We start from the raw sequence: 24,307 nt of genomic DNA on the forward strand, positions 1-24,307 counted from the left end.
GTCACATCCGAACACTCGGAAGCGCGTCATGTCTGGCTTCATTCCGGTCCACATCTCATACGGCGTCCGTTCAACCGCTCGGGAAGGCATCCGGTTCTGAATGTAGGTCGCAGTCAAGACAGCTTCTCCCCAGTAGCGCTTTGGCAAACTTGCGTCAAGAAGCATGCAATTTGCCATCTCTTGGAGAGAGCGGTTCTTACGTTCCGCTACTCCGTTTTGTTGGGGTGAGTAGGGAACCGTGAACTGCGCTTCAATGCCCTCTTCTCTGTAGAAATTCCGTAGCTCGTGACCGGTATATTCTCCCCCACCATCCGATCTGATGATTCGAGGCTTCCGACCGAAAGTGTTTTCAGTCCACCGGACGTATTCTTTAATTTTGTCCGCTGCTTCGGCCTTCGTCTTAAGGAGAAATACTACGCAGAATCGACTGAAGTCATCGATGACCGTCATCAGATATCTGTTGCCGCTCGCCGTCTGGTGATCCATGGGTCCGCAGAGATCAGTATTAATCAGGTCCAGAGGCTGCTTCGATTTGCGATCGGTCACCGCCGGGAAAGGGCTCCTGGAAAGCTTCCCTTTCAGGCAGCACTCACAGACGATTCTCTGACCACAATCCTTAATCTCCAAACCGCTCACCAAATCTTTCGACCTGATGACGCTGATGGCACTGGGGTCTCGATGCCCGAATCTCCTATGCCAGGTGTGCTGACACTGGTCGTTGTGTTCTCCGGCCATCACCACCTTGCACTGTTCGCCCTGCTTCAGCTTGTACTGATTGCCAATCGATTCGCCAACAGCAACGACGACGCCCTCTGCATTTCGGATTTCACAGCCCTTCACTCCGAAAGTCACTGCAAACCCTTTTAGCGCCAGCTTACGGACCGAAATCAGGCCTCCTTCCAAAGACGGGACGTACAGAACATTATCCAGCCTGATAGCAACTCGATTGCCATCTCCGTTGACGCCAAATACGATCCCGCTGCCACACCCAGCCGACTTCGTTACGGTGCCGTCGGCCAATGTCACATTGACTACAATCTCCCGTTTAAAATCATTAAAAAACTTACGGTCATTCGTCATGTGACAGGTGCAGCCACTGTCCACAATCCAGGCGTCCGGAATCACTCTTCCGGCTAGGAAGCATACTGCACCGTAGACGACATCCGTGCTGGTCGATGGTTGTTCCTCTGGCGTCGGCTTGGCTTGAATCTGCTTCGCTTGCTGCTCACCGGATTTCGATGGGGGCTGGCTCGGTTTCTCCTCTTTCTTGGCAGCAAGGAACTTCCGACAATTCTTCTGCAGGTGCCCTGGCATTTGACAGAAGAAGCACTTCCTCTTGTCGGTCTTCACTTTTGCGATCATCTTCAAGGCACGCTCCTCCTTCTGGCATTCGTCCCGCAAACGAGCAATGACCAGATCCATCGTCAGATCCTCTTGGGGACGATTTTCCAAAGAGGTGACGAAACTATCGAAGGACGGCGGCAAACTTCTGAGCATCATTATAATCCGGAGCAGTTCGCTCAATTCCACGCCAGCGTTCTCAAGACGTTCGTAGAGGCTCTCGATCAATTCGATGTGCTGTTCCACGTCACCTCCTTCGCACAGGTTTAGAGCACACAGTTCCTTCAGGAGCAGCGCCTGATTGCTGATAGTGGCTTTCTGGTGGTACGTCTTTAGATTGTTCCACATCTCCCGTGCCGACTTCGCTTTCTTGACAAACCGGAGTTGGCTGTCTTCCACGAACAGAGAGATGGTCGTACGAGCCTTCCGGTCATCTTTCTTCCATTGCTCCAGAATGTTGTTCCCGTCTACCTCTTCCGGCTTCGCCTCATCAATCACGTACCAGATTTCGTCATGTTCTAGCATCGTCGTCATGTGATACTTCCTCGTAACGTAATTGCTGCTGTTCAGCTTCGCGAAGGTCACTCGCATACCGTCCGTCATTTTCTCTCACACCGCTCGAACGACTCGGAACGAAAAACACGATTCTTCCGGATAACAGCTTCTCTTCACCGCAAATTCCACTTTTCCCGGTTCTGGGCCCATAACCTGAAGGCAAAGCGCGACTGAAAACCCTGGGAAAAGGAACGGTTACTTCGGATAAGCTAGAATAAACTCGAACTTTACGGAGAGAAAAATGAAAAACAACTTTTATTCTACACGTTTCGATAATGACAGTTCGTTTGGTGGAAAAAATATCAAGATGTATATATTACAAGGTTTGGCTGTTACTCTGCTGCAGGGGAGTGCGAGGGGTGCATCCATGGTGGTCATTACACTCCCACAGTAAAAAGCTATATGAAGGATATTGTCATCTATAATTTGAAGTCATGCATTAAATTCGGTATATCACACTCAACTCGAAGTACTCAAGTTCATCGATTTATATTCAAAATACGTTGGACAAAAATACGTCTAAAACTGGACTTTTTGTTTTTTGCCACAATTGGTCGATACATTTGTGTTAACACAAAATCGATCCAATGTGCCTTCTAGCATTTGGCTGCTATTATCTTATTCTACTTTATACAATAGTCGATCCGCTGCTGTCGGATCACGGCGTCTTGTTTGAGACAACGTTCCTTGAGAGCTGCGACTTCTTTCTGCAGATTCCCTATGGTAGAATCTTTTTTGTCGATCGCTTGTTGGACCCTAACGAAAAAAAGCGTAACCTCAACCATACGAAACCGATCGTGTACTGCTGCATGTAACATACCTGCAGTAGATCCTCTCGATTTCCCTATCGCGTTCTTTCTGCATGTTAGATAAGTCCTTTTGTACCTCCCGTCTAGCTTCGTCTTTCATCGTTTCCTTTTCTCGCAGTAGATCTTCGCATAGTTTTTTCGAATGATTCAACTGCAGCTCCAACTGCTTCATTGATGCTTTCATGTTTTGAGTAGCAGCTTCCGTTTCGGCAAGTTTAGCTCTAGTGTCTTGATATTTCTGCTTAAGTAGAGCCTCCGAGGCTTCCTGCTCACGCATCTCCACCTGGTGTTTCTCCTTCAGACGACTGCAATTGAAAAACGTTAAATTTCCTTCGTTAGTAGTCTACCAAATTTTACCCCATTTTGGCATCAAAATCCTGTTGATATTTTTGCGTCTCAGCGTCAACTTTGGCAACGATTCGATCGATCTGCTGATCCCGTTCTACTCTCATCTGCTGCCGGAGGTTATTCTCGCGTTCCTCCATGGTCATTTTGGCCGTTTCTTCGTGCTTCTTCTTCCATATGGCGAAATCTGCTTCCAGTTGATTTTGCAGCTTAGCCAAATCCTCCTGCAAATGGAATTTTATTAACGAGCAACGGGTTTATCTATAACCTCACAAACCTTGTGTTTATTCTCTCTGTCCTTCAACATCTGAACGTATTCGTTTCGAGAGAATTCCAAGTTGTTCGAATTTTCTTTCTTCAATTGCTGAATCTGTGTTTCGAAGTACTGATTGCGATTCTTCAACTCCTTCAGATTCCGCTCCTTTTCTATTTCAAACTCGTTCAGAAGATGCTGACGCTGCTGTTCGAAAATCACTCGTTCTTCACAGACCTGCTTATCGAATCTTTCCAACAGGGCCTGTCTTTCTTTCTCAATGAAGGATTCTCTGTCCTTCAACAGATTCTGTCTGATATCAGCCTCCTTTTGTTCATACTGCAATTTCAGCTCGGAAATCGCTACGAGCATCTCATCCTTGTGCTGACGCTTCAACTCTGCTATCTCTTTCTGGTGAGTCGCAGTCATCTTGTTGATTTCCAGTTCCAAGCCCTTAACCGTAAGTTCCTTGATCTTCTTAGTGTTCTCCCTAACCCACTTCTCCCTTCGAATCTTCTCGCCTGCCAGTGCGGTGTCTTTTGCCTTGTCAAGCTCCGTTTTCAGTCTGTGCTCCCAACTCTGGTTCTGTGATTCGATCCGTCTGGTCAACTGTGTGACTTTATCGCACAAACCAGACTTATCCTTGATCAACTGATCGATGAACTCCTGATGCCGACCAATGATATCTTCGTAGTGCTTCTTCTGCTCCTTCAGTTTGTTCTGGAAGACTACCTTCTCCGCTCGCACTGCCTTCATTTTGTCTGCCTTCACGTTCGACAAATGATCCTTGGAGAGGTGCATCGCGTTACTCAGCTCATTGGCACGTAGTGAAAGTTTGATCACCCGTCGGGCTAGTTGGTGGATGGGAATCTCTAGCAAATCGGATAACCTAGAAAAAAAAATGTGACCCAATTTTGACGGTGTTGATTACAAAGATCCTATCTTACTTGGGAACCGTTTCCATGTAATCCGGCTCCGCCGCAAAATCCATCTCCGATCGATCCGACTCCGAAGGAGCACCCATCTTAAGGCTCTTCTCACACTTCATCTCGACCTGATCGAGATAAGAGAAAAGATCCTTCACTTTATCCTTGTCACGATCCACCGGTTGAAACTGACCACTACTGTCCGGGGAGTCCCGTGAGTCCAGGATGTTGCTCAAGCGAAATTCTACCTCGTTCTTGAGGGCTTGGAAGTCTACGTTTAATTGATAAAAAAAAATCTTTAAGGCCTGTACTACTTCGTCGGTACCGACACTCACCCGAATTGGGTTTATTGATGATCTCACTCGCCATTGACTCAACGTCAAAATTGGTCTGCTCACTGTCGGCCGTTTCCACCCGTCCATGATCAAAGTTGAAATTCGATTCGTCATCCGTCTTGTTCAAGTCAGATGGAGTCACCGCCCGACACTTTGGTTCGACCAAGCTCAACATCCCACCAGCGTCCGCATGGCTTTCGTATGGTTTCGGAAAGGTATCCTCATTGCAGGACATCCAGCTGACAACCTTTTCCATTTGGAACTCGGAAATGTTACTATCCTGTCGGCATAACGATGCGGAGAACTTACTACCGACATTGTTTTTCTTCGAGTTCCGAAGAATTGATTTGTGGGCATCCGCTGACTTTGGTTTCTCCAAAGCCTTCCCATTCTTTCTGCCGACCAGATTATTGTTCTTCTGGTTGGATTTATTACATTTCGTCTCATTGAAGTTCTGTTCCTTCGCCTTGAAATAGTTTTTGATAACCTGATTCGAATTACCTTCCAGTTTGTTCTTGTCCATCAACAACACCGACTTCGTAGATGACTGGTTCGATTGAAAGTTTTTATCCCCAGGAGCCGGCTTCGATTCATTGTTCAAATTCAACATCAAAACGTCCTCTTTGCCTTCTTTCCTATGTTTCTTATCACCCTGCTGATTTATGATTTCATTAATACACTCATAGTATTCGTTGATAACATCCTTTTTGGGACCCGAAACACTTCCACATGGTTTCTCACTCTCATTATCAGTATCTTCAACCGTACTTGTGCAACTGGCAAATTTGTACGTTTCTTCGACAAATGTCTCAACAATCTCCACTGTTGTGAACTGCTTCGGATCATACTGCTTACCTCCCTCCGAATGCACCAATTTCAACTCCATATCTCTCCTGCGATTGATATCTTCGATCTCTTTCTTGTAATCCTCAATGATTTTATTGGAGTCCTCCTCGTCGAAGAACGAATCGGGTGTTGAATCGAATTTGACCATCTTTTCCGCTTTTTCCTCCCTAGTTTCATATCCGGAACTGGTTAAATCATCCTCAAACTTCGCTGGATTCGACCGTGCTTTCGGTAAGGAATCCATCAACGGCTCCTGAAACTTTGCTTCATCATAGGTCGATTCCATTCTTCGCGGTTTTTGCATCGCAAGATCATTTTCATAGTCACTGTAGTCAATCTCATAAGGGTCATTCGAGCTGAACGAAACCCTTCCTGGTAAATCCAGTTTTTTCTCCAACTTCGGAACATTGCTCACCGGTTTCTTCGGGTAAGTCTTCCTCCCAACTAACCTTGGTAGTGGCGGCTTTCTGTCTATGCCGGGCGCAATCTTCAGCCCATCACCGGACCAAATATTCTCCAGTTCAGTCTCATTATTCGACTCCTGCGTGTCTTCGTCCATGCTGCTATCCTCTTCCGAACTACAATCGAGCACTTTTTTCTTAGCCACAGAACTTCTCTTCTTGCTCTTCACCTTTGACATCTGCTTCGAAGAAGAATGATAACCACCACTTCCCCCCGTGGCATAAGATGGCGCGGACGCTGTGAGCGTTTTCGAGCCCCAATAGCGCGAAATTGGTTCCGCCAGCAGTGACTTCAGCAGACTGGACGACGATGTGCTACGTTTCGAAAGGAATCCCGATGGCGGTCCGAGCGAGGACTTTCGGCGAATCTGACTGTCAGCCGACAGCGGGCGCCTGATGTGCGCAGGAAAAGGACGACTACTGTTGAAGGCCGAACCCGGCCGATACGGTCCCGCTCCTCCACCTGCAGGGCTGTTTGTGGGGGTGGTTTTTTCGCGCGTTGCTAGGTTGATCTGTGTGGATAAACAATTGCCGTTTTTTCGTGGCTGTAAATTGATGATAATGAAAAAACACATTTTAGCGAGATTACACTTACCTGGGACCCGTACAAACTAAGTTCCATAGTTAAACATTCGAAAACTTTCACTTTGGTCACATTTTATCCAGGATTTGGAACAGTTTTCAGTGAAAAAATTATGTTCACGGTGAGAGAGGAAATTTGCGATGTAAACAGACAACGAATTTTGATGAAAATGTTATTTATGATACACAAATACGGTACTTTTGGTTTCCCTAGCAAATCGTGGGCGCCATGGAAACTCGCGTGGTTAAACAAACATAGGAAGCACGTGGTCAGTACACCTGTTGCCATGTTGTGTTGTAGGGGGGAGGAATTTTATGTTCAGTACAAGTGCACGTGTTGTTATTTTGGAATAATTCACATGAGGAATTTCACTGGGAGGCCTTATTCCAAATCATAGAACGATTAAAAATGTCATAATTGGAAAATTGTGTTGCATACCAGAAATTGTTTCTTTTGCCGATTTGAGATGTGAGTAATTGTAGAATTGTCAACCGTTACTAAACAGCTTCTTCCGACATTATGGTTAAACTTCGGATATGATGTTTATGTTCAGTGTGAAGGAAATTAACAAAATTATTCAGCCATTCCATGCCAAACCAATATAGTGGTTCGGGAAAATAAGTAGTTTTGTTCCTTAACGCAAAATATTAACGCGTATTTTATTATTTGTTCGTTAGGGTGACCATTTAGGTTTTTGGGTGGTCCAAAAATATTGTTTTCCCATTTTTCCCAAATAAGTTTTTTTTTAATTCCTAACTTCAGAACTACTAGACCGATTCGGGGGTATCAAATTAAAGCTAATTAGCTGCTCTTCTTGAAAAAAATATTACATTGCAAAAAAATAAGCTTTCGTAATCATTGATTGTATTTGTTTTTTACAGTTCACGTGGTCTCGGGACCAAGGGCGCTATATTTTTGACGTAGGACTACGTCTTCTTCTTCTTCTTTTTCTTTGTTTACGGAGGCTTTAAATCTAACGATTCATTCGTCTCCGATATTCTTTTGATTTCTACTTTTTGTTTGTTTCTCAAATTTCTTTATAAAGTTCTGTTTCTTTTAAAAATTGAATTAGATTTTTTTCTTGTGTTTTATCATTACTTAAAATGTCCCTTAAGTTCTGTCCAATATTATATTCTAGCTTCTTTTGTGTGCTGACAATCCAGTAAAAAGTGACTTACAGAAATGGGGGCCTCGTTGCAAGAGCATTGAGGTTTTTCTTTGTTTCTTCGAAAAAGATATGTATGAGTGGCCTTTGTATGGCCGATTCTAAGACGGGTGAGAAGCCGTCTTTCCTTACTGTTATTTCTGTCATGCCATGGAAGAGTGGTGTTTTTAATTCTTTGAAGGAAAGTTGTTCTACTGTTTCTCCAGGCTATGTCCCAACTTTGGCGAATCTGCTGTTTTACCCATCGTTTCGCATCAGAGCGAGGAATGGGAATATTAGGGGGTTCTTGTTTGTTTGTTTGTTTATTGTCTAGTAGCGTAAGATATGAATTTTATGAATAATTTGCTACCTCCGGTTTTAAATTGGCACAGACATAATTATAATCTATCCTATTCTTTACTATCGTTATAATAAAATTCAATTTACTCGATTCCAAAAATTTATGCAGCCACTCTTGAAGATTGCTTCCGAAGGGGAACGCTTCACAGCGGGGGGTAATGAGTTCCAGTTTACCACACCTCGAACGAACAATGAATTAGCATAGCATGCGGTGTTGTTGGCAGGTATTACCAGGTTCTGCAAGCGGCGTCCACGAGTTTGGATAAGTTTCCGATAAAGTATGCCAGGAGACTTTGTCTTCAATAGATTCCATAAAAAAACACAGGATCGGTGCGCGTAAAAGTTTTGTAAAGAGCACCCAATGAGGTGCTGTTGCAGGTGACTCACGTGATCAAGGCGGTTCAGCCCATATACATATCTCACACAGCAGTTTAATGCGACACGCAGCCGGTTGAAAGATGTTGCGCTGGGGCGGACGTGGAGGACGTCGCCAAACAAAAAATGCGGCAGGATCAGTGATTTAAACAGTTTCAGTCTGGTGGCGGTCGGGGCAGTGCGGGTACAGCAGTAAAGCATTCGAAGACTAGCATAGATCTTTCCACATTGTTGAATTATGAGTTCGTCCCATTGGAGATCATGTTGGAAGATAAATCCTAGGTTGTTGACACTTTCCGACAATTCTATACTCTGCCCGTCCAGTTTTAGTTCAGATTCTGGGGAAATAAAGCTTCCAGCTCTACGACGTCGGCTTGTTATGAAAAGTGCTTTGCTCTTAGCAGGATTCACTTGGAGTTCATTCCGTCGCGACCAATTCGAAACCCGTTCAAGATCAGCATTCATCATCCTGATTAAATCCCGAGTACATGGACCAAGCCTACCAACGTATAGTTGTACATCGTCGGCGTAAATCTGGATGGAACAGTATGTAAGCACCGTCGGTAGGTCGTTGATATGGCAGCAGAAAAGCAGAGGACCGAGAACTGAGCCCTGAGGTACTCCTGACGACACTTCGACACTGCTTGAACAGCGGTCACCACAGAAAACTGTCTGTCTTCTCCCACGCAGGTACGATTCCAACAGGTTTACGGCAGTAGAAGAGAAGTTAAACTGAGAAGCTAATTTGCCAAGCAATTTGCTATGTGGAATAGTATCGAAAGCCTTAGAAAAGTCGAGCAGTAATAGTATGCCAGCACCTTTTTTATCAACAATGGTTCCTAAATCGTCGTACACTCGAAGAACTGCGGTTTTGATGCTCTGTCCTTTACGAAAACCGGCCTGACAGTCAGTTAGTAAATCATTTTCCTCTATATAGCTGGTCATTTGGTGTTTGAGGAGCTTCTCGAAAGCCTTTGACAATGCACAAAGGATGCTAATAGGTCGTAGATTGAAGATATCGTTCAAATGCGCTTTTTTCTTCAGTGGCAAAACCTTCGCATGTTTCCAGGGATAAGGGAAGGTGGAACTACTGATAAACATGTTAAATAAATGCGTAATTTGTTGCACAACTAATGGTAGTATGATCTTGAAGAAGTTAATCGGTAAACCGTCCATTCCCACGGCGTTCGATTTGATGTCCCAGATGGCATTCACGACTTCCCAGTAGCGCACAGGTCGAAATGAGAAACTGTACAACGATGGTGGTGCTAGTCTCAAAGGTACAGCTTCTCGATGAGTATTTCTCGTAAAATTTGCAGCGAATGTACGATTTACATCATCTGGATCAAACGCACAAGGTCGCGACTGTTTATCTTTGCCTACTCCAAGACTCTTTACCCGCTGCCATAAGGTTTTCGAAGGTATTCTGCTGTCTAAAAAACAGGAAGTGGGTTATATCTATGGTATAACTGCAAGGGTGACGTAGGACTAGCGTTGATTTAGAGATCATTTGTTTGAAGTTGAATCTAAATCCATCCTGAATGAATGGATAAATAAATATTTGGGTGACTTCAAAAACGAGAGCGTTACGTTGGAGGCTCAAGGTTTTTCATGTTATGCATCCAATATTGGATACGAAAATTTTCTACTGATGGGGAAGAATAATTTTCAGAAGCTTTCCTGTTAATTGCGATTGATTGAAAAATCACAAAACCAAATGTATTTGATTGCAGTGGTATTTTTCAATTCCCAGGGGAACTGGCAGAGTATTTTTCAGCAACAATTAATTCTTCTCAGATTTTCCTCGATACTCGAAGCCCACCAGTGGTTAATACTAACTCGATAACCACCTGTTAATAGCACTTGATTGAAAAATATTTGGTCGCTGTGTTATATGGTTAGAAAACATTAACATAAACTCTTTCGCATGAATGTATTTTTCAATTCCCAGGGAACTGGCAGATTATTTTTCAGCAACGATTGGATCTTTCCGGAATTTTCTCGATGCTGAATGGCATCCAAACGAAAATATTCCTTTCAGTTTGGTCTGTAAAAAACTTTTCTGAACTCTTATCCATCAAATTTGGAGCCCTGAAAAGGGCCGTTGATTATATGCTAAGCTAATATAGCACCCTCTCCTTGGATTCGATGGGCCAGCTGGATGTCCTTGGGCATGATGTGACGTGTTTTGCATGGACAGCACACAAATTGTTATTTTCGAATAGGCCTCCTGCAGCATCATAACCGCGGAACTTTGGAAGCGCAAATCGGTTTTGAAGTCCTGAGCAATTCCACGAATCAAATGCTGCAAAGGTAGATGGCGGATCAGCAATTCGGTCGACTTCTGATAGCGACGAATTTCACGCAAAGTTCCCGGTCGATAGCGATGTGGTCACACTCCTCGCGGCTGGTGCACTTATCCGAGCTGCTTTCGTGGTGCCTTACCACCGAAAGACTAACGAGCTGTGTGCTTGGTCCCACACAAACGAGTCCTCACGGTGCGAGAGTAGAGTAAGAAATGAACGAAAGCAAAGGAAGCGTCATTTTATAAACCAAAAAAGTATAAAATGTAAACCTGTAGCGTGGTACTGGTTTCGACATTTGGAAGCCCCTCGTTTAGTTATTTTGAAGTTCAGATTCTACACCAGCTCACTTGTGTGAATCGGAGCCTCTCTCTTCTTTCAATGTATTGGATGTAAGGCAACGCGAGTGCCGCTCCTCTTTTTAGATTTGAGCAACTTGGCATAATGGGTGCTGGATGTGATTCGACGGCTGTGTTTTAGCCAAGACACCCAAATACCAATACACCCGAAAGACTCATGCTTTCCTTTTTTCATTTTTTTCGTTTGGATATTTCCCCCAAATAGCAGAGTCTTTCGGCGGAGGTTTTCTTGTTCTTGGAACCTCAAAAACCCGGCAAGCGATTCGATTTGAACTGCGCTCGGGAGGTTAAAGGTGATCGCCCGAGAATATTTGAATATGAGACCGATGTAGGGACAAGGGAACTTGGCATGACTTGCGTGATTATTAACTTCGTTAATAATTACGCAGTTCCGGTCCTATTGATTAGTACGCTGATCTGAGGACTAAAAATTATGTTCTTCCATTTCAACGTGGACCGTGGAAGAGGTCGGAGTGGTGTTATTTTCTTGAACCGCGAATTTCACAAAAGCTGGATAGTCGATAGATTTAGGCAAAGTTGAAGTTGTACCCTCCCGTGCATCCGTTAAATACATCCGGAGGAAGCGCCGCTACTGACCCCACGGAGTCAACGTTGGAATTGACCAAAAATCCAGCCAAGGCTCAAACCTTTCCGCCTGGTTCGAAGACTGCGCTGCGCGAACAATACTGGCAGCCGCAACAGGCGTAAACCGGAAGTTAGGACCGCTCATCGCACGCCCAGCTAGGAGTAGAACCCGTCGACGTAGCGAATCACATAAATCCATGGTAGTGAGTACCTTTTTTCCTTATCCATTATTAACATGCGCATGTAGGATAAGTGATATTGAGCAAAACGCTATAAATAGCTACTAACCACGAAAGCCACACAATTCAAAGCCATACACACACAAATAATGCATGCAGTGGAGAGCTCACTCCATATGACTGTGTAATTTCAATCGCTATAAGCGAAGCCATTCATGAATAGCCTAACGGAGTAAATAGCAAGCGCGCCGTCTTCTCAACCTAGATGTGATGAGATCGAGACTTGGGAGGAAAATTAGAGTAGAGTAATGAAATTTGATTAATGTTCTTAGAGTAAATAAATTTTCTATGTTGATGGATGTTCTTTCCTGATTGACTAAATGTTCAATGTAGAAGAGAAGTGTTGATGAAGCTAATTGATTTAAGTGATTGAGAATGTTGTGAGAGATGTTTTGATATTTAATGTAGTGTAAAATAAACTTTTCCGTTCGATTTATATGTTAAGGTCTAAGAAACAAATGTGTATTTACTGGCTCGCGGTGGCCTAAACACCGACGAACCCGTTCACTCTTCTTTTTGTGTTAATTAGGTCACGAGTCAGGGTGGAGACTCCTTTTTTGTTTACTTCCACTCTCACTCCTACGCTCCGAAGCGAGCTCTGAAGTTGAGGGGAAGATCATTATTAGTAGGTCCAGTGAGGAGACCTCAGCATAAGTGGTAGTCAGTGGGATCGACCCAGACTTCCTTGTGTCTGCATTACGTCTCGTGGACAAACGATATCGCGGGTTCTCCCGAGAGTGCAGGAAAAAAGTCGCGAAGCTAACCGGGTTTGTGAGGAGAAAAGGACAAACCCGCCCTCAGTGGGTGTCTCATTGCCGGGCAAGGAAAATAACACGGCGGTCGGTCTCCCTCACGGGAGTGGCGCTTAAGCCGACCGCTTATCTGCGCAAATTCCCCGGTAGCGACGGGCTCGCGCGCTCCCCCGGCGTCGCGGGTTACATTTGGCGCCCAACGTGGTTTTCGGCACGACATTTATAGTCTTTGGAAAATAATTTTGGGAAAATTATTTGAAAAATTATAAATTTTTTTTTTCTTATTTCTTCAGAAAAATTTATGATTCTTGGTGAAAGGTTTTTTTTTGAGTTAATAATTTACATTTTTGTTCATAATATTTTTGGTATATTTTTTGCTTATTAATTTCTAAGATAATCTTCATCAATTATTACATTTAAATACTTTTTGTTTATGCATAGAGATAACTATTTCGGTAATAATCCTTGAACATTTAACTCGCATATATAATACATTTATTCTTCTTGTTAATTATTCATCCATATCAGCAAAAATAAAAAAAAAAAAAAAACGATATTGGGCAGTTATTATTATTCTCTTCTACTACGTCATTATTTATAAAAACATTTTTCGTATCTAGTACTAAATATTTTTCTTTGTTGAAATTCATCCTCTCAACTGTATGGTACATTGATTAAATTTTTGTTTCATATATTTAAGTATTTATCAAATATTCGGAATCAGTCAGCTACGTCTCGTTGTCCTGTGAATAAAAAAAAATTAAATATATATACATTAACTATTGGTATTACTTTAATTAAACAAAATGGATAAATTTCCGTCTGCGGAGTATCTGACTATGGACGAAGTAGACTACGAGCTGGGTATTCGGGAGAAACTCGATGAAGATACAATCGGGCTAGATCTCGCGGAGAAGCAGCGGTGTTTAAGAAAATTATTTAAGGCAGATGCGAAAGTAGGGCGGAACTATCGTTCCAATTTAAGTATACGGGACGAATATCCAGTGGTGGAAAAAAAATTCGACGAAGTGAAGAAAGCCTTATGGCGGTATGGAATGGACACCAGATGGGAGTCGGTTCTTTTACACTGTTATTACAGAGCAAAACGGTGTTCAGCGGAAAACGAGAGCGAGAAAATACAGAAGAGAGATTTGGTTCGAAATATTGGGGAATTGATGAGGCAGTATAAGGTTGGTCCCCCAGCATCACCGGTGATGGATAGGATTAACTACATGATTAATGAAGCAGATTTAGCCAAAGCCTTGAGTCCTCCACGTACTGAAAACGAACAACATCATCTACCGTTGCCGGAACTGACTACACCTGTGGGTGCAAACAATTTACCGATTAAAAATACTGGTGCAATACCGAAAGCCCGACGAGTATGGGAAACAGAACTGCAACAAGAGAATAGGGAATTGCGAGAAAAAATCGAACAACTAGAGAAAACCATGCAGAGCGTTCTGGCGACCTCTAATATCAACAGAATGACTTGTGCGGTAGGGAATAGGCTCGATGGCGATAGCCAAAGACAGGCAACCAGTGAATGCAGGAGGGAAACAAAAGTACGGTTCGATACATCACGACCCGATGCACCACGACCCGATACAAAACGACCCGTATACAGCGTCTTGGGAGGTCCGGACACAATCACACACCAACCGACAATAACGAGACAAGCTCAGAATGTTCGACCAAATTTAAGCGAACAACATGCTGGAAGTTCGGATGACTATGAGTCCTCAGATGATTCAAATTCCTACCGGGAACCGCGATTTACGGAAAGAACAAGACACGAAACAAGAGGGCATCGTCGTCAGGATCGAACACACCAGACTGGCAGAGACTTTTATAGAGTCGAAAAATGGAAGCTTAGATTCACGGGAGAAAACAGATCGGGAAGCGTAGAGGGCTTCCTGTATAAATTAAAAAAGATTGCGGAGCGAGAAGGAGTTTCAGATGGACAACTTTTACGGGATGTGCATTTGCTGTTGGATGGTCTTGCCTCTGACTGGTTTTTCACATTCGTAGATCAGTTTGACGACTGGCAGACTTTTGAACACATGATCAAATACAGATTTGGTAACCCAAATCAAGATCAAGGGATACGACAGAAAATCCATGAGAGGAAACAACAGAGAGGCGAGTCATTCATCGCATTTGTTACAGAAATCGAAAAACTGACAAAAATGCTCTCCAAACCTCTGTCGAAAAGCAGGAAATTCGAGATAGTGTGGGACAATATGCGCTTGCACTATCGTTCGAAATTGGCAACGATCGAGGTGAAAGACCTGCATCAGCTGATAAAGCTGAATTACCGCATTGATGCCACTGACCCTAGCCTCCAGATGGGTTTCCTAGAACCAGCGAGAAGACCGTTAAACAACCTGCAAATCGAAGCGGCAGAGTACACGAGTGACGAGGAGGAGATGGTTAATGCAGTGGAACTAAACCAGTCCAGAGAACGTCAACCGATGAGACCGAGAACGTCTAATGTAAGAGGAAATAGGCAAGAGGAACAGCCGAATACATCAGCGCCACCTACAAGAGGTTGTTGGAACTGTCAACAGCCCGGACATACATGGCGGGATTGTTCGAGACCGAAAACAATTTTTTGTTTTGGGTGTGGCATTCTAGGAAGGACGATTCGATCATGCGAACGTTGCTCTTCGACGATGACGTTTCGCAATCGTACTAACGATTCGGGAAACTAACTCGAGGATGTGAGCAGGGGAATCCTTCCGTCCTTGGAAACCTCACGATTCCCAATACAAAAATAAAAAACTTTGACCCACTAGCAACGATACATCACATCACGATCAATTCAAGTAAATGTCCCCATATCACAGTGAGAGTTTTTGATACCGAAATCGAAGCATTATTAGACTCGGGAGCCGGAGTGAGCGTAACAAATTCGTCAGAATTTGCAATAAAATACGGACTGAAAATCCTTCCAGCAGCGATTCGAGTGAGTACAGCTGATGGAACAGCATACAAGTGTCTGGGATACCTTAACGTACCATACACTTACAAAAACATGACTCGTGTCATCCCGACCATTATTGTACCTCAGATCAGCAGAAAACTCATTTTGGGTACGAATTTCTGGGAAGGGTTCAGCATTAAACCGATGATAGATATGGGGTACGGTTTGGAGAAAATTGAAACATTGGATATCGGGCAAACTTCACAAATGTGTTTCACAGTGGAGCCAACCGTGGAAATTCCGAAAATTCCAGAAAAAGAAGATGAAACACTAGATTTCCCAACATTCGATTCTCCGGCGGAACCGATACCTGATGAGATCGAAACGGAGCATAATCTCACAACGAAAGAGCGAGCACAGCTGATAACGACAATAAAACAATTTGCCTTTACTGCCCCTGGTAAACTTGGGAGGACGAACCTCATACAACACGAGATCATATTGAAGGAGGATGCCAAACCGCGGAATCAACCTGTATATAAATGTTCACCCTACATACAGAAGGAAATTGATGAAGAAATAGAACGTTTCAAACAGTTAGATGCGATTGAAGAATGCTATAGCGAGTGGACGAACCCCTTGGTTGCTGTGAGGAAATCAAATGGAAAGATCAGAGTTTGTTTAGATTCGAGAAGGATAAATGCGATGACGGTAAAGGACGCATATCCTATGCAAAATATGCAGGATATTTTCCATCGTTTAGAAAATGCGAAATTCTTTTCAGTAATCGACCTGAAAGATGCTTACTTTCAGATTCCTCTGAAAGAAGAATGCAGAAATTTTACAGCCTTCCGAACATCAAAGGGACTCTTCCGGTTCAAAGTATGCCCTTTTGGACTAACGAATGCCCCATTCACGATGTGCCGGCTGATGAATAAAGTGATCGGATTCGATCTTCAGCCGAACGTATTCGTGTATTTAGATGACGTGGTGGTGGCAACAAAAACGCTCAATGAGCATTTCAAATTACTGCGAATAATAGCGGGGCGGTTGAAAGCAGCAAGACTAACTATTTCGTTAGAAAAGTCGAAATTTTGCCAAAGAAAGGTCATGTACTTGGGGTACCTTTTATCGGAACACGGAGTGGCAATCGATGAATCCCGTATACAACCCATCCTTGATTACGCGAGACCGAAAACAGTGAAGGACGTCCGACGATTAATGGGATTGGCTGGTTTTTACCAAAAATTTATTAGCAACTACAGCGAAATAACTACCCCAATAACAAACCTTTTGAAAAAGGATAAGAAGAAAATTTCATGGACTGAGGAGGCGGAAACGGCATTTAATAAGCTGAAATCAGCGCTCATATCGGCCCCAATTCTGGGCAATCCGGATTTTTCAAAGCCTTTCACGATAGAGTCTGACGCTTCAGACAACGCTATTGGCGCTGCTCTGGTGCAGGAACTCGAAGGGCAAACGCGGATTATAAGCTATTTTAGCAAAAAGCTAAGCAACACTCAACGGAAATATGCAGCGGTCGAGAAAGAATGTTTGGCGGTTCTTATGGCGATAGACCACTTCCGCCATTATGTGGAAGGGACAAAATTTCGGATAGTAACTGATGCCAGAAGTTTACTGTGGCTATTTAAAATAGGGGCGGAATCAGGAAACTCTAAATTGCTACGATGGGCCCTAAGAATACAGTCGTATGACGTGGAACTGGTTTACCGAAAGGGGAAGAATAACATAACTGCAGATTGTCTGTCGCGCTCAATTGAAACCGTAACGGTAACGTCACTCGATCCTCAGTACGACGATCTAATGTCACAAATTGAAGCAAACCCCATTCAATTCAAAGATTACAAAGTAATTGACGGGAGAATCTACAAATATTGCAAATCCCAAAATAAACGATCCGACCCTCGATTCGCGTGGAAGTGGTTCACTCCGAAAGCAGCAAGAACGGATGTGATTAGGACCGAGCATGGGAAAGCCCATTTCGGCTTCGAGAAGACGCTGGGGTCTGTAAAGGAAAGGCATTTTTGGCCAGGTATGGCCAAAGAAATAAAAAACTTCTGTAGAGAATGTGTGCAATGCCAAACGAGCAAAGCGGTGAATATAAATGCAACTCCTCCGATGGGATCGCAAAAGCCGGTAGAGTACCCATGGCAGTTCGTCACTTTGGACTATATCGGACCACTGCCTGTCTCGGGGAAAAAGCGTAGCACGTGCCTACTGGTGGCCACGGACGTCTTCAGCAAATTTGTACTCGTGCAGCCTTTTAGAGAGGCGAAAGCTGATTCACTCGTAGACTTCGTAGAAAACATGATTTTCCGACTTTTCGGAGTTCCAGAAATCGTTCTTACAGATAATGGAACTCAATTTTTGTCCAAAATTTTCCGCGAACTGCTAGTTAAATATAACGTAAACCACTGGTTGACACCTGCCTACCACCCACAGGTCAATAACACCGAAAGGGTGAATCGCGTGGTAACCACAGCCATTCGAGCCACCCTTAAAAAAGAACATAAGCATTGGACGAACAACTTACAAGAGATTGCCAACGCAATTAGAAACGCAGTTCACGATTCCACCAAATATAGTCCCTATTTCGTCGTTTTTGGGCGGAACCAGGTCTCGGATGGAAAGGAATACGCCATCATTCGAGATAACCACCAACAGGAAGAAAACTGTCAGGAAAAATTGTCAGAAGAACGGAAGCAATTGTTCGAAGAGGTGAGGAATAATCTGGCAAAAGCTTATAAAAGACACGAAAAAAATTACAATCTGCGATCAAACACAGATTGTCCACGGTATGTTGTTGGGGAAAAGATCCTGAAAAAGACATTTGATCTGTCAGATAAAGGCAAAGGTTTTTGCAAAAAGCTCGCTCCTAAATACGAACAATGTGTTGTAAGAAAAGTCCTTGGTTCTCACACCTATGAGCTGGAGGATAACGCTGGAAAACGCATTGGCGTATTTTTCGCAAACCAGCTCAAAAAAATGAATTTTCCTTCTGATGCTCCAAAAACCTAAGGGTTATGTGTTCAAGCTATGTACCTTTCAGAAAGGAACTAATAATAGAAAACACACCTATGTGGAAAGTCTACGTCGAATCCCATCGATTGAGGAATCGTTGAGACTTTGGAAGATTGCCTAAAGTCTGGGTTGAAAGCTCACAATGATTCAAAAAAAAAAGTAGCAAAGTTCACGAAGAAAAGGAAAGAGTCGGAGCGATGACCTGTGCAAAGTAGCGGTCATGGTACCGCGAAGCGTAAAGCGAGCACTGATGATGATTTTCGAAACAATCAGTAGTGGACTTTGTGAAGAAACGAAGAGGAGAGCGCCTCAGCACTTGAAAGCAGTCGGAAGAAGAAGAGACTAGATAAACCTCTCGATCTGGGTGATTCCGTAGAATCAAGCATTTGAAAGCTATGTAGCCGAAGTGACTAACGGGAATCCCAACGAAAACATCAAGAAAGAGACCGACCTTCGGAACCGAGTTGGTAGGGAAAAGCGACCCGGATTGTAAATATTTGTAAATATTAGTTGTAGTTAGTTATTATTTTTTCCTAGTTCCCTAACCCTTACTTCTAGTGTTAGTCTTAATTCTAGTTAGATTAGTTTGTTAATTCATTAAAAAGTTATAGTCACTCACGTTTTTTCTTTGTTTATATTCCATATTTTTCGGTTGTTTTTGTTTTTTCGTCATTTTTGGCGTTCCGGTATTCCATTATTTATTTGTTTTTTTTTTGGTTCGAAGAAATTCCGCTTAGTTTATTAGGTTATCCGTGTTGGTACAGTTTCCTTAGTTTAATTCCTAAAATAAGTAAAAAATTAATAGATATTTAGATTGAATAATTACATTTTGGTTATCGTTGTGATTTTGGTCTTGTCACTGTGTCCTCCAGCTCATATTCCGTGTCCTATCCTTGAAAATTTTCCTGTCCGTGTTTCCCTTGTGTTTCACCAGTGTCCAGATCCAGTTGTTCCCGTTTTCTACCGGCTTTTCAGTAGCCTCCATCCTTTTCCATTACTGTGTTTTCTTTTGATGATTTTCATTCCATTCCTGTGTTTTCCTTCAGTTGTGGTTTCCAAGAGTTGTCCTAGTCGTTTTGCAGATTCCTTCATTATTTGTCTCCAATGGTCCCGTTCAATATTCCTCCGTCCTTTTTGTCCTAGTCCCTTTTTGGTCCCGTTCCTGGTCATCCTCGTCCTTCGTCGTTGTTTGGATCGTTTCCTCAGCAACAATCCAGTCCAATCGGTGATGCTGTTCCCCTTGTCGAACCTAATCTGGGAAAGAAAAAGAGAAAAAAAAGCTTAACACCTAAGAATTGGAACGACTCACCATCTTCACTTTCCTTTTCCATCGTTGTCCATATCGCTCACAAGGTTTTTTCTTCATAAACACGGAATCGTCCGTGTGAAACACATAAATTAAAAAAAAAAAAAAAAAAAAAAAAAAAAACAAACTTCACTGACCAAACCATCGCTCCGGTTTGTTTACTTCTTAAACACTGTTTAGTTGGCAATAGCTTGAGTGACTTGTGTGAGTGTATTGGGAGAATGAGTGTACATCGCTTGTAAGCGAGGGGTGCGTGAATGTGTGATTGGTTGATTATTTAGTTTTGTTTTGTGATTTTGTTAGGAAAAAGGTCATCTCATCGTTGGAGCATGCCAACGATTGAGAATGGCGAACTTTAAGATTTTTCTTCGGTGGAAGCACGCAATCTTTGGAGTTTCCAAAGTAGCTTCCATATCCGAAGAAATTTCGGGCTGATTTAAGATGGATATTGTTTTCATTCCTTTTTACTCGGGTAAAGTTCTGAGGTCGGAATGAACAATATTCATCGAGTTATTTTTTCGACGTAGGTCGATAGTACGTTTTTTTTACATCTCCAGAAATACTTCTATTAATGAGAAGTGGAGGATGTAAGGATTTTAGTTATAGTTTTGGGTAATTTTGAGTATATTTTTTCTTCATTTTGTGTGAATAGGATTGTCAACTAATAGTAGTTCTTGAAGGTCAGATCGATTGATGTATTTTCGAGTTTTTCTTGTTTCTCAGTTCAGTAGTTAGTTAGTTGCTGTAATGCCAGTAATTTTTGATGGGCGTTTAGAGTTAACCTTTTACAGTGGTTCGCATGACATTTCGCTGGAGACCGGAGCTGTAAAGCGTTGATGGTCAGTTACAGACAGATTACCCGATCTGATACTGGAGATAGAGGATGAGTCAATTCAGTTTGACGATGACCACATATGACCCCGAAAATGTTAGTGAACATTCTGCGAAGGGAGACTCTATTTTCGCCTTCGAAAATTTGATTGGTTTATGCCAATCAAATTTTCGAAAATTCAGCAGGGAATGATGTAGCGTGGTACTGGTTTCGACATTTGGAAGCCCCTCGTTTAGTTATTTTGAAGTTCAGATTCTACACCAGCTCACTTGTGTGAATCGGAGCCTCTCTCTTCTTTCAATGTATTGGATGTAAGGCAACGCGAGTGCCGCTCCTCTTTTTAGATTTGAGCAACTTGGCATAATGGGTGCTGGATGTGATTCGACGGCTGTGTTTTAGCCAAGACACCCAAATACCAATACACCCGAAAGACTCATGCTTTCCTTTTTTCATTTTTTTCGTTTGGATATTTCCCCCAAATAGCAGAGTCTTTCGGCGGAGGTTTTCTTGTTCTTGGAACCTCAAAAACCCGGCAAGCGATTCGATTTGAACTGCGCTCGGGAGGTTAAAGGTGATCGCCCGAGAATATTTGAATATGAGACCGATGTAGGGACAAGGGAACTTGGCATGACTTGCGTGATTATTAACTTCGTTAATAATTACGCAGTTCCGGTCCTATTGATTAGTACGCTGATCTGAGGACTAAAAATTATGTTCTTCCATTTCAACGTGGACCGTGGAAGAGGTCGGAGTGGTGTTATTTTCTTGAACCGCGAATTTCACAAAAGCTGGATAGTCGATAGATTTAGGCAAAGTTGAAGTTGTACCCTCCCGTGCATCCGTTAAATACATCCGGAGGAAGCGCCGCTACTGACCCCACGGAGTCAACGTTGGAATTGACCAAAAATCCAGCCAAGGCTCAAACCTTTCCGCCTGGTTCGAAGACTGCGCTGCGCGAACAATACTGGCAGCCGCAACAGGCGTAAACCGGAAGTTAGGACCGCTCATCGCACGCCCAGCTAGGAGTAGAACCCGTCGACGTAGCGAATCACATAAATCCATGGTAGTGAGTACCTTTTTTCCTTATCCATTATTAACATGCGCATGTAGGATAAGTGATATTGAGCAAAACGCTATAAATAGCTACTAACCACGAAAGCCACACAATTCAAAGCCATACACACACAAATAATGCATGCAGTGGAGAGCTCACTCCATATGACTGTGTAATTTCAATCGCTATAAGCGAAGCCATTCATGAATAGCCTAACGGAGTAAATAGCAAGCGCGCCGTCTTCTCAACCTAGATGTGATGAGATCGAGACTTGGGAGGAAAATTAGAGTAGAGTAATGAAATTTGATTAATGTTCTTAGAGTAAATAAATTTTCTATGTTGATGGATGTTCTTTCCTGATTGACTAAATGTTCAATGTAGAAGAGAAGTGTTGATGAAGCTAATTGATTTAAGTGATTGAGAATGTTGTGAGAGATGTTTTGATATTTAATGTAGTGTAAAATAAACTTTTCCGTTCGATTTATATGTTAAGGTCTAAGAAACAAATGTGTATTTACTGGCTCGCGGTGGCCTAAACACCGACGAACCCGTTCACTCTTCTTTTTGTGTTAATTAGGTCACGAGTCAGGGTGGAGACTCCTTTTTTGTTTACTTCCACTCTCACTCCTACGCTCCGAAGCGAGCTCTGAAGTTGAGGGGAAGATCATTATTAGTAGGTCCAGTGAGGAGACCTCAGCATAAGTGGTAGTCAGTGGGATCGACCCAGACTTCCTTGTGTCTGCATTACGTCTCGTGGACAAACGATATCGCGGGTTCTCCCGAGAGTGCAGGAAAAAAGTCGCGAAGCTAACCGGGTTTGTGAGGAGAAAAGGACAAACCCGCCCTCAGTGGGTGTCTCATTGCCGGGCAAGGAAAATAACACGGCGGTCGGTCTCCCTCACGGGAGTGGCGCTTAAGCCGACCGCTTATCTGCGCAAATTCCCCGGTAGCGACGGGCTCGCGCGCTCCCCCGGCGTCGCGGGTTACAAACCCCACCCTTATTATATTCGTAGCTTACTCTGAGAGAGAAACGAATAACATCGAAGTAAGTATACAGTAAGCTTATATAATAAAGAGGGTGGGGTTTACATTCTGGACTTTTCATATAATCAACGGCCCTTTTCAGGGCTCCAAATTTGATGGATAAGAGTTCAGAAAAGTTTTTTGCAGGCCGAACTGAAATGAGCATTTAGCGAAAATCGTGGTGTCAATGATAATTCGATACCGATAGGGGCCATGGATATTGGATTTGATAATGAAGAATATGAAACACATGACATTATGTAGTGAATATTTCCCCATATCGAAGAAATCACTTTGATGAAACTGCATTATAAAATTATTTGTGTACGAATGCCGCAATCGATAGGCGACTCTAATTTGCGCTGGGTTATTTCCTCGGTGGACTCGATTCCTCCTTTGAGCAATAATAATCTCTTTCTGGCAAAACGAAGTGGTATGAATCACATTATTCGAAAGATAAAATGAAGATGTTTTCTGCCAATTTTCTTCAACCTCCAAACATCTCTTTCTCCCGTTTGTCGTTTTTGCGTTCGCTAATCCTTTCTCACAACACACATTTCTCACTTGAGAAATTGTTGAGTAAACATCGTTTGCCAGTGCGCGTAGAGCGGGAATTCCTCAAGATTCATTGCACCTCTAATAAATTGCCGAAAGACGTGGTCTTACATTGATCACACTTGATTGAAAAATCCAAAACGAAATGTATTTGGTCGCAGCATTATATGAGTAAGAAGCAAATGATTACTCGAATATTACATGATTTTGGCGATGTGAAAATTTTTCTGTTTTTCATGTTATGCATCCAACATTGGATACGAAAATTATCTACTGATGGGGGAAAATAATAGAAGCTTTCCTGTCAATTGCGATTGATTGAAAAATCACAAAACCAAATGTATTTGGTTGCAGTGTTGTATGGATAGAAAACATTAAAATAAACTCTTTCGCATGAATGTATTTTTCAATTCCCAGGGGAACTGGTAGATTATTGACGTAGGACTACGTCTTTCATTTCTATACCGGGGTGTAAAATCAAAGTCGAAAACGAAAGCGTTACGCCGGAGACCGAGATTTTGAGCGTTAATAGCTCCTAAACAACTGAACGAAATGGTATGATAAACACTTCATTCGAAAGATAAAATGTCTACGCGTTCTATACTTGTTACTTTCTGATCCAAAAACTTGTTTCAATAGTCTTAAAATTGCTTTCAAAACAGGCTATTGAAATCACCAATCGGTATATAAGCGAGCGCCGCTCGGAAATCCACTCAGTTATAATTGAACAGCGATTGGAGCATGTTGTTGCTGTTGTGGTGAAGCTCTTCGTTTATCATGAAAGCGCGGATGAACGGTGTCACCAAGAGCCTGTTTGTGCACCTTAGGCCAGAAGGGAATCCATCAGGAGGAGAGTGATGCCACAAACGGTTCCCCGGGAAGATCTCGAAGCAGCCGCTACACACACACACATACACGCGCAGAATTCTTTCCGTTTGGATGCCATTCAGCATCGAGAAAGACCCGAAAAATAATCTGCCAGTTCCTCTGGTAATTTA

General features: G+C 42.9%; 1 protein-coding gene across 2 annotated transcripts in view; it reads right to left on the reverse strand.

Annotated features, from left to right (window-relative positions):
• Positions 1-2,386: 2,386 nt before the first annotated feature.
• The window catches only part of LOC129767999 (centrosomal protein of 131 kDa), a 31,098-nt gene continuing 9,177 nt past the window's right edge, over positions 2,387-24,307 (reverse strand). The window contains exons 2-8 of one of the 2 annotated variants that reach the window (XM_055769343.1): positions 6,467-6,516; positions 4,565-6,383; positions 4,251-4,500; positions 3,328-4,192; positions 3,063-3,274; positions 2,717-3,010; positions 2,387-2,652 (exon numbers count right to left, since the gene is read on the reverse strand). In XM_055769343.1, coding sequence (XP_055625318.1) covers positions 2,520-2,652; positions 2,717-3,010; positions 3,063-3,274; positions 3,328-4,192; positions 4,251-4,500; positions 4,565-6,383; positions 6,467-6,493 — 3,600 coding nt within the window. In that variant the 5' untranslated portion in view covers positions 6,494-6,516 and the 3' untranslated portion in view covers positions 2,387-2,519. Of the gene's footprint in view, positions 2,653-2,716; positions 3,011-3,062; positions 3,275-3,327; positions 4,193-4,250; positions 4,501-4,564; positions 7,043-24,307 lie in introns of those variants that run through there. The other variant, XM_055769342.1, reaches the window with a different exon arrangement.

The sequence above is a fragment of the Toxorhynchites rutilus genome, chromosome 2, assembly GCF_029784135.1.
Source record: "Toxorhynchites rutilus septentrionalis strain SRP chromosome 2, ASM2978413v1, whole genome shotgun sequence".
NCBI lineage: Eukaryota > Metazoa > Arthropoda > Insecta > Diptera > Culicidae > Toxorhynchites > Toxorhynchites rutilus.